Here is a 10,427-nt window from a genome sequence, read left to right on the forward strand (position 1 = left end):
ACACTTCTGTGCAAGAAAACCAAGACCTCTTTGCAACTGTATCTAAGTACACCTTGGGGCCATTTCTGCAAGGTAACTTTAACCTTGGCAAAATATACACACAGCTTAAGTGCTTCCATGAAAAGTTTAAGAAAATGCGTACATAAACTGATAAAGACAGTATCTGTAATAGTCCATATAAACTGATTTGTCATTAGTGTGTACTGACCTTATTTCAATTCAGTTTTTCTCATTCATGAATAAGAAAGTAGCCATATGGAAGGACTCAGATGTTTCAATCTTTATTGCAAATGATTCACCCCTGCAACGTTTCACAACTGCTTTAACTAAGGCAAATTGAAGAATGTTTACATTAATGTTACTTTAATTAGCTGTAGCATGATATACAAATAGTCACATAAGTTTCAGATATGCAGCCTCATTTTACCGTCGTCCAGCTCTACTCCTCAATGCTTTCAAAGTTTTCCTCATGATTGGTGCAATTTCTTCAATAACAAAAAAAAAAGAGAAGAGACTAGTTAGGATTACAGCTGTGGATGACTTAAATGATACTAGCATAATATTAAGCATATATTAGTGGACAGCAAGTTAAAAGAATTATCTTTACAATCTTAGAAAATTCCATTTACTTTTCATAGGCTTCTTTCCATCTCGAGTTATTATGCTTGAGCTAGAACCTCCACTATTGCTAGCAGGGATCGGATTTGATGATGTGTTATTTCTGTCTCTGCTTTCTGGAATCCTTGTTCTTCTAAAACAAGGAAATAAGAAAAAAAAAGTTAGTGTTTGATATCAAACTATTTGCTCTGGCTCATTTTGGAAAAAAGATCTCAAACATTTAAGACTTTATACATTTAAAAATCATAGATAATTCAGGTTATAAGGGCTATCAGATGGTCATCTAGTCTATTTCCACTCTTGCACAAATCTTCCATTTACTAGATTTGATGCATCTTATTTGTCTTTAAAATTAAATGATCAGAACTTGTGACAAATAAAATTTTTCATAATGCCCTGTGCTCTAGTTTGCTCTTGGTGTTTATTTTCCTCTTTAAACACAGCTGAACTGCTAACCAGCTCTCTGACAGAAAGTGAGGGCAAATTGACACAAGCTTGCCTTTTTTTTTTTAAGTAGGAATGTCTATCAAAAGTCACAATAACTAATCCTAAGTATTAGGCTGGAATCCTCAATCAACAGGACAAGGACTGAGGCATACGCAGATACAGAGCTGATGCCTACTGCTAAAGGCCATTAAACCAACACAGCACTAAAGTGTCAGCATGATGTCACCAATCTGGGCAGCCTTGTACGCCTCAGAGCCAGTCACTGACATCTGCTGCCAGTTATTGTATGCTGCTGCATGCAGAACTGCAAACAGCAGCCTGGTAGGGAACTGCACATCTGCCACAGGACCTTTTTAGCTCCTGCAAGACCAGCTTCTTAAGTGAAGGTTTCAGGTGCACAAATTGCAAAACCAGTAGGTCTTCAGAGGACATGGTCAAAGCAACAAAGTTAATCATGCCTAAACAAACTCTTGTTTCTCAAGGCAGCAAAGCAACAACCCTCCTACAGCTTTTTTCACACAACAGCAGTTCCTCCTAATTTACCATGCCTGAGAAAAAAAATATGCAGGGCTTTGAGTACATTATTCAGCTACTGGTCCAGAGATTACTGGAGCAGAAAGGACATTTACACTATGTACTTGAAGCACCTAAACTGGAAGGTTGGTCTGTCACAACAGATACAACCTCCCACAGTACAACTGAAAGCAAAAGCCTAACTTAAAGTGCCTTAAGCTATTGCCTTGGTGGAGGACTATCTTTTCATTGGTAACAGCAACAGCATGAAAAGAAGCTTCCCAATTTCACCAGCTAAAGATACAGCTATAAAAACATTGTATCTGGTGTAAAGCTGATTTTGAGCCATGCCCCATCATTCCTGCCCCATACCACCACCACCTTGAGCACTAAGTCAAGGCTGCTCAACTAAGTCAAGCTCCTGAAATTCACAGAAAACACACTCTCCCATCGTTTTGTAGGGGTTTTTGCCCCCCAATAAACCCAGATCAGTTCAGTTATCTAGCTCATGTGCCTAAGACAGAACAATTACTCAGCACAACTACAAGCCCCGTAGCATCAGAACAGAAACAACTTAGAAAGTATAGCCGAACATGTCAGGAGAGTTAAAGTCAGTTTTGCATCCTGTTTGCAACAGCTTAAGTTTTATCCTCCTTTGTTCCCAGCTATCTGTCACTATCCACTCACGTATTTGTCAGCCTGCATAACTGTCCCCTAATTCCTATCACTGAAAAATGTTCCACCTGCCGCTCCCACAAAGGGATAATAGAGAGCTAGCTGCAGAGCGGTTTATTGCCAACATGGGAACAACCACAGGCAATGGGGACAAGGGAGGGCCACCATGCTCACCAGCAGCCGCAGCAGTGAGCGACCGCAGCTTAAGATACCCACGTTCAGACAGTATGAATACTCTCCACGGCTTTTATGGTCCAACTGCTGGCACATGGACTCATCAACCCCAGGGGTGCTTCTGAACCAAACTGCTGATTTTTCTTTCAGACAAGAACAGCTATTCAAACAGTAAAAACCAGCAGTCTGACTCCACATAATTGAGAAGAGAAAGGTAGAAGCTAGTGCTACAGCTGCTTTAGCTCCCTGTTGCAGCCATCCTCTTGGATACACGAGTGCATTAAGCTGGCAGGAACAGTAGGACAAATATCACACCTCAGCTTTGGTTCTCATGACCGTTGAACTACTCTGAACTAATATGTCACAAAGAAAATCTGGCTTTGTGCTGTACAAAAGAAACATTTGTGGAACCCCAGTTTTCTGTTTCTCCAGCAATTAGTGCTGGTTACTGCTGCAAACTGACTGTTCCAGACACTCCTTTAAGCTGCCAAAGCAGAAACCCACCATCGAGACTATTAAAAGTTGTTAAGATTCACTGTGGTCAGCTATATCACTTGGACATTTTATGAAAGCAGGAGAACATGTGAGGCTACTAGGCAGGTTTATAAACATGAAACATCAACACTGGAATCTCCCCAGAATGTCAAGTGGCATTAGTATAATCTGGAGAAAAACAACAGCATCCAACTACTGTCCAGCTGGGAGGGTGAATTCATCACAGGCACTTCAGAGAAATGTGCAATGACAATTGTGGTGGGCTGACCTTGGCTGGACACCAGGTGCTCAAAGCCACTCTAACTCCCCTCTTCAGCTGGAAAGGGGAGAGAAAATTGAGAAAATACAATGAAAGGCTTGTGGGTTGAGATAGGACAAGGAGATCACTTGCCAGTTACCATCACAGGCAAAACAGACTCAACTTGGGGAAAGATTAAATTTAATTCATTACCAATCAAATCACAGTAAGGTAATGAGAACTAAAACCAAAAACTTAAAACACCTTCCTCCTACCCCTCCATTTTTTCCAGGCTCAACTTCACTCCTGAATTCTCTACCTCGCCAAGCAATGCAGGGGAACAGGGAATGGAGGTTGCGGCCAGTTCATCACACACTGTCTCTGCTGCTCCTTCCTCCTCAGGAGAGGACTCCTCACACTCTTCCCCTGCTCCAGCACGGGGTCCCTCGCATGGGAGACAGTTCTCCACAAACTTCTCCAACATGAATCCTTCCCACAGGCTGCAGTTCTTCAAACTACTCCAGCCTGGGTCCCTTCCCCGGTGTGCCGTCCGTCAGGAGCAGACTGCTCCAGCCTGGGTCCCCCACAGGGTCACAAGTCCTGCCAGCAAACCTGCTCCAGCCTTGGGTCCTCTCTCCACAGGGCCACAGGTCCTGCCAGGAGTTTGCTCCAGCACAGGCTTCCCACAGGGTCACAGCCTCCTTCAGGCATCCACCTATTCTGCCATGGGGTGCTCCATGGGCTGCCATCTGCTCCAGTGTGGAGCTCCATGGGCTGCAGGGGGACAGCCTACCTCACCATGGTCTTCACTAGGGGCTTCAGGGGAATCTCTGCTCCAGCACCTGGCGCATCTCCTCCCCCTCCTTTTTCACTGACATTGGTGTCTGCAGAGCTGTTCCTCTCACATATTCTCACTCTTCTCTCTGGCTGCTGTTGTGCAGGTTTTTCCCCCCTTCTCAAACGTGTTATCCCAGAGGCACAGCCACCATGGCTGATGGGCTCAGCCTCTTGGCCAGCAGCAGGTCCGTCTTGGAGCCAGCTGGCATTGGCTGTATCAGACATGGGGGAAGCTTCTGGCAGCTTCTCACAGAAGCCACCCCTGTAGCCCCACGGCTACCAAAACTTCGCCATGCAAACCCAATACAACAATGCATACATGGCAGAGGAGCATGTAAGACTTAAAAGGCAAGTAGTTTTTAGCCACTAGCTGCTTTAAAAAAAGGTAAGTAAATAGAGAGCCATTTATAACTTAAAAATATTTTGCCAGCAAGCTTTTCTACTGACAAAGACATCTAAAATCAAATTAAAAGCACAGTACAGAACACTTACTTGTACTTCTCTATGGGATGAAGTTGGGTGACAGGTCCCGCTGTCCCATGGATTTGTTGCTGTCGGCGAATGTTCCTGGGTGGTTTTGCTGCACTGGTCATGTAAGCCAGTTTTACTTGCCTGCCTAATACAGAAGCAAGGACCAGAGGACATGTGACTTTTTGCCTTTTATGTTCAAATCTCAGTTGATAATATGGTTGTGTGGCAATTTCTAAGTTTAAGTTGGGAAAAAATAATTCACAAAAGCAGAAAATGGTACCAAAGTAGTAACTGAACACTGGCAAATCATATACAGACTGCATACAGTATTTCTTCATATTAGCTTTAGCATTTGTAATTACATTTGTACTCTTTGCATTGTTGCTTAGAATCCTCAGTCTAACCAGTAAAGTAAGAAGGTAAGATTTGTCTACTCTATGCTGCAAGTATTATCATTAATGTATCATATTAATACATGTATTTATTTTTTGAGAAACTTGTAAATTAAAAGGAACAGTGTTTGTTCCTGATGACTTCTCCTAGAGGTACAGCATTAGTGCTCAGTGCAAACAAATCACTAAACATACATACTAAGCGTCAAGAATAGCAGAAGAGACTAGGTTTTGTAAGTGGAAAAGCTAACTACAGATTTTACCTTTTGGTTTCTCAGACTGAGCTGAAAGAATATTTTTTGTAAGTATCTTCAGTTTTTCTTCTCTCTGATTAAACAGTCTCAAGTACATTTCACGCCAAGATTCATATTCCAGGAGGCTCTCATTTTTAAAATCTCTCTGGCAGTGTTTCTTCCACAAGTGGTCAGATTCTTCTGTAAATCTCTAATTTGAACACAGGATACCTTAAATCAAAGACTTAAAAATAACATTTTCAAGAGTATCTGTTAGCTGAGCATGTAGACAAAGCCCAATCCCCTGGTGGAAAAAGGTGCAGAACAAATCCCTCCACACATGCTGTCACAGGTACCAACGTGGAGTGTAGCAATACCATGCAGAGATACTGACTTCAGTCTAGAAATCACATAGCTTCAAATAGCAGAACTCTATATTTGAGCTAATGAGCCATGCTTAGAGGCTAGACTTGTGTTTCCAGCACAGGCTCAGGCCACACCCGCTCTCAACTTTAGGCATGCAGAGAAACGTCCAACTTGCATTATGAAGTGCTACACACTCAGATCCTCGATGTCCAAACACACCATGGAACTGAAGTCCTAAGACTGGATATAAATCTACCACACACATGAAACCTCACACCAGTTACTTCCCGACTGGTATGCTTTGCAGACTCAACAGTTTGTAATTTGAAAACAGTTGGTCCTATTATGACTTTCCCAGTTATTTCAGTGGTAAATACTGTGGGTTTTGTGTTGCAGGTTTTTTTTTTTAATTATTATTCTTTACTTATTTTTAGAAACAGAAATACTTTTCTACCCACATTGGCTTTCACATAGTCAATCAGTAATAATTCTCCCAAAATTCTTTAAGTCCTGACAGTTGAAAAAGGGAGGCTTGATAATGACAGCTGAATTCAAAGAAATAAGTATGCAAGACAGAAAACCAGTGTAACCCGTGCAGAATCTTTATCAAAAAGGTGCAAGGCAGAAACAGATGCCTCAAGTCCTCTGTGGTTCCCTGAATTCAACGAGGCAGAATTTACCGGATTACATTCCTCTATTCGAAACAACTGCTCTGGTGTGCAACGTGTTAGCACAGGCTCAAGAATTTCAAAGGGCACACCTCCTACTTGATGTAGTGCTACAAAAGAGGACAGTACTTTCAGTATCTTACTTATTTTACTCAGTGGGTAACACCACTCACGAAACACTTTAAAAATAAAAATAGAAGTTAATTTTAGCAAGCACTGACAGAACACATGTTTTGAAGTCAGGCTATAAAAATATTTATAAATCAATAGTTCCATATTGACTGGCAGTTATATTTGAGGATGGAGAAAGCATCTTTGAATAGCTATTGCCCCATTTTTACCGATGTGCATAACTCCCCTCTCTGCTTACAAGGGAATAAACAATTTCTTGATCACTCATTCTAATTTATGTAAACAATCATCTTGGAGGGAAAAAGTCATCAGGCTTTTTGGCTTATGATTTATAGGACTTATATTTTAAATAAAATTGTAACTTTAAAAAAGGCAAGCTTTCAAAACAAAACTACATTTTAGCATGGCCATAAATCCATTTTTCAAGTGCCCTTCAACCTGCTGAGTCACCATTTGTGGGGAGGGGCAGTATCTTTTAGCAGGCCAGTTGTTAGCACGGAGAAAGAAAGAAATCTCATACACCTTCAGGCACAGCCTGATACAAATCCGTTAAAGTACTCACAATCAATATTATTTTGAAGCACACGAATGCACTGTTCATACAGCGTAAGCATCTTTGAAAGATGGGCTGTTTTAGAGCCAGAGTACACTTGCATCTTAGAATTCAATCTCCGTCCTGTGAATTGAACCGTCTCACTGACTTGCTGGGGTGCTTCCACAACAGGTGCCAGGGGAGCTGCAAACAGAACATCAGCCAGGGCTTCCTTTACCTTCTGACATTTTACAATGCTTTAAACAATCAGCTTTGACTATACATATGTCCTACCAGATGTGTTTCTCTCATTTTTCTTGAAGTACAAAGGCACTGCATTACAGTTTGGGGCCCTTACACATATTGTATGTGATATCATGTTGTATGTCCAATCATCATCATCTAACAACAAGACAGCATGTACGTTGCAAATAAGATGCACCAACTCAAGGCAGCCTTACACTGTTTAGCTCAGGTCTACATAAGCTATATTCACATCTAGATTACCCTGTTACCAGCCTACAGCACATTACTGATATTCCTGAGTTGTCCTAGAGAAGCCAGAAGCTGCAATAGCAGTGATGTTTCAAGACCACTGAAACCTCACAAGACCTGCTAGGGGAACCACTGGCACTTTGTGTCACCTACCTACAAAGATGCTAGCAGGTTCCTATGCTGAAGCTAGGCCTAGTGCTTCCTGTAGTTGTTTTACCCAAGATGATTTCTACTAAGGCTTTGCCAGCTATAAGGTATAGACAGGAGTAAAGATAAATGGAGCCTGTAGAACTACCACCTGATCTATGCCTTCTCTACATCTATGGTAACCTTCCACAGTACATATTTATTCAGCCAAGCCATAAAAGGGAAGCCTTTATAACTCACTTCAACTTCAACATGGTTTCTACAGATGAGAAAGTGAAGGTGAGGCATTTATTTGCCACGGACAGGTGAGCTAATATAGTTTATTAGAAAAGGGAATAAAGACATCTCTGCTCTACGTAGAGCTGTAAAAACCTGCACTACTTCACATTTATCAGCCTTGCAACCTACTTACCTTTAAAGTCTGCAGCATATGGGGGAGATGAGATTGAGATGCCTGTCAGAAATTTAGGCAGTGGAGTATTAAGAAGATCTTGGAGGGATGCCACCTTGGCCTGTGCACAGTCAAGGAAACATTGCTTCAACATTACAAATTTGGGTTTACCAAGGCTTAAAATAAGCTACAAAAAAAACCCTTAAGCAAACCCCAAAGTTAACTAGTATGATTAGAATTATTGCTTTTCTGCAATAAAATTTACTCACTAGGTTACTTTTCAGCGTGCCCTTTCATACTCTACTTACCAAGACTATCACAAAAGGAACTTAGTGGGATATCTGCAATCAGTGCATAAAAAGAGATTAAAGAACAGAGCAGATGCATTCAGCTAACAGGCTTTCAGATAAATCACTACTGATGTTAGAGGCATACAGTGAATGAGACAAAACTGCAAGATGACAAAACCACAATTAAATGTTTAAAGGCAAACTAAACGCCATCCTGAGACACAAGAAACAGCTTTATATGTGGTTCTAATATAGTCCCCTATATTGTGCTAGATAGGCCATTTAGCCAAAAGTTTTCACAGATAACCCCTTAAAAAGGGATTTAAAGATGCAGCACTGGTAAGTACAGGTCCCTACAAATGCTTGGCATTATGTGCAACATCTAAATTGGGTCTTAGGTGTCATCCAATTGTAAGCCAGGCACTTACAGCCCCAAACTTGCATGTCCCTGAACTTCATTTCACTATCTTTAACAATTTTTCACAGCTGCTTGAATATCAAAGATTTTTCCTCAGTTTATGCTAGAATATCATACACAAGCCTCTACATTAGTATTTCTCCATTTTGGAGAGAAGATACCACATTCACATTGCAGATCTTCCACAATAAATAAAGCCTGGAGCTTTCACATCACAGTAAAGATAAAAGACTGAAGAGACCTCTAATTCCCAGTGCACAAAAGGGCTTCATTTAAAAGATCTAATTAATACACGTTTAGATCTACCTTGGCTCAGAGGAGCTTTCTAAGCTTCTTCCACTTTAAGGAACTAGGACAATTCATATTACAAACATGTATAAGCTATTCTCACATGCAATACTGTGGTTTACTTCAATGCATTAAAAGAAGAAAGTTCAGTTCCACTGCAGACCTTAACATTTACTACTAAAGAACCACAGCCTGACAGAATGCCTGTGTGTGCCGCACAGAAAACAGCTGTTACAGTCACAAACCAGGCTGGTCAAGAATGGAAGAAAGGGACATTTTTCCAAAGGTAAGTACCTTTACTTGGCGGGTAAAAAGCAGATTAGCTGATATGGATCAAAGACTATTGCCATATTGGAAAGCAGGCTAAAAATACAAGACAAGTCGATTGTCAACTGCCAGTATGCAATTAACAATCATTTTTTTGCCCCAATTACTGCAATTATTGGCAATTGCAATGCAGCTTATATGTCAGAGCCACACAATCCATTGCTTAAAATAAATACAGCCGAATTTCACTGATATGTGTCCAAAGCACTTATTTGTTCGCAGTTTTTCTGCTATTATCTCAACTATGCAGTGGCTTACCTTTTTATTGGGAGTTTCTGACTGATCACCCTCACATTTTTTTGCACCTTCCTCTCCCTCTTTTCCATCAGAAAATTTTGAAGTCTTTCGTGGTGATGAGCTGTTCTTCTGTTCACTGCACTTCTTTGGCCGTTCACCTGTAGAACTAGCCTTTCTCTTCCTGTTTTTGTTAACCTGATCATAATTAAGATAAGATTCAAAAGACATAGTAGGGGGCTCAAATTCCTCATCACTAGATAATTCTGCTTTGCTTTCTAAACCAATTTTTTGTTTTGGTTTCTTCACATGCTCAGGATTTCTCTGTTTGGAAGCATCCTTACTAGGCTTTTCCTTCAGGGGTGATAAGTCTTTACTGGCTACAGAAGAATGCCGCTTTTCTGAAACTTTCTTGCCGTCTGTGGAGGTTCTCTCTTTGAAGTCACTTTCTTTAGCTTGAGGATTGGTACCCTTGGAAGCATGCTTAGAACCACTGCTGCTACACTCTTTATTATCACATTCTTTTTGAGACACAGAATCTCTACTTTGGTGGGTCTTTTTATTACAAGTACGCTCAGTATGCTTCAACTTTTTAGAAACAGGAGCACTATTGGAACTTCTGGAAGCCAGTACAGATGCTTTTGACTTCCCTGAAGACTTAGTCTCCTTTGAAATAGAAGATTTTGTCTCATCTTTTTCAGTATTTTGTTTTCTTCCTCTGTGACCACTGCAACATTAAAAAAACCACATCTGATGCTAAATTCTTGAACATTTTTTTTTAGCCTATATTAGTAAAATTAAAAGCATTAAATCACACCATGTGTCATAATTTTACAAGACTCAAGCTCTGCTGTGCTCTTATTCTTCCATTATCAGTACAGAATCCCAGAGAGCCAGCTTTTGCATCCAGCACTGCTAAACGCTGCGGCAATAACTGACAGCAAGACAAGTGAGGAGTAGGGACATAACCATCAGTAGGAAAACATGCCTTACACAGTACTACTTGCTTATAACGTGTTAGATACCACTTCTTACACGTTTCCCTA

General features: G+C 40.8%; 1 protein-coding gene across 1 annotated transcript in view; it reads right to left on the reverse strand.

Annotated features, from left to right (window-relative positions):
* Positions 1-423: 423 nt before the first annotated feature.
* Positions 424-10,427, reverse strand: part of LOC104627781 (transcription elongation factor B polypeptide 3-like) — a gene marked incomplete at its 5' end in the record, with an annotated part of 12,828 nt that continues 2,824 nt past the window's right edge. Inside the window, 8 exons of the mRNA XM_010296154.1 lie at positions 424-485; positions 630-748; positions 4,490-4,613; positions 5,124-5,304; positions 6,140-6,237; positions 6,822-6,995; positions 7,846-7,945; positions 9,406-10,108. Coding sequence (XP_010294456.1) covers positions 424-485; positions 630-748; positions 4,490-4,613; positions 5,124-5,304; positions 6,140-6,237; positions 6,822-6,995; positions 7,846-7,945; positions 9,406-10,108 — 1,561 coding nt within the window. The remainder of the gene's footprint in view (positions 486-629; positions 749-4,489; positions 4,614-5,123; positions 5,305-6,139; positions 6,238-6,821; positions 6,996-7,845; positions 7,946-9,405; positions 10,109-10,427) is intronic.

The sequence above is a fragment of the Phaethon lepturus genome, unplaced genomic scaffold (genome assembly GCF_000687285.1).
Source record: "Phaethon lepturus isolate BGI_N335 unplaced genomic scaffold, ASM68728v1 scaffold2731, whole genome shotgun sequence".
NCBI classification, from domain to species: Eukaryota; Metazoa; Chordata; class Aves; order Phaethontiformes; family Phaethontidae; genus Phaethon; species Phaethon lepturus.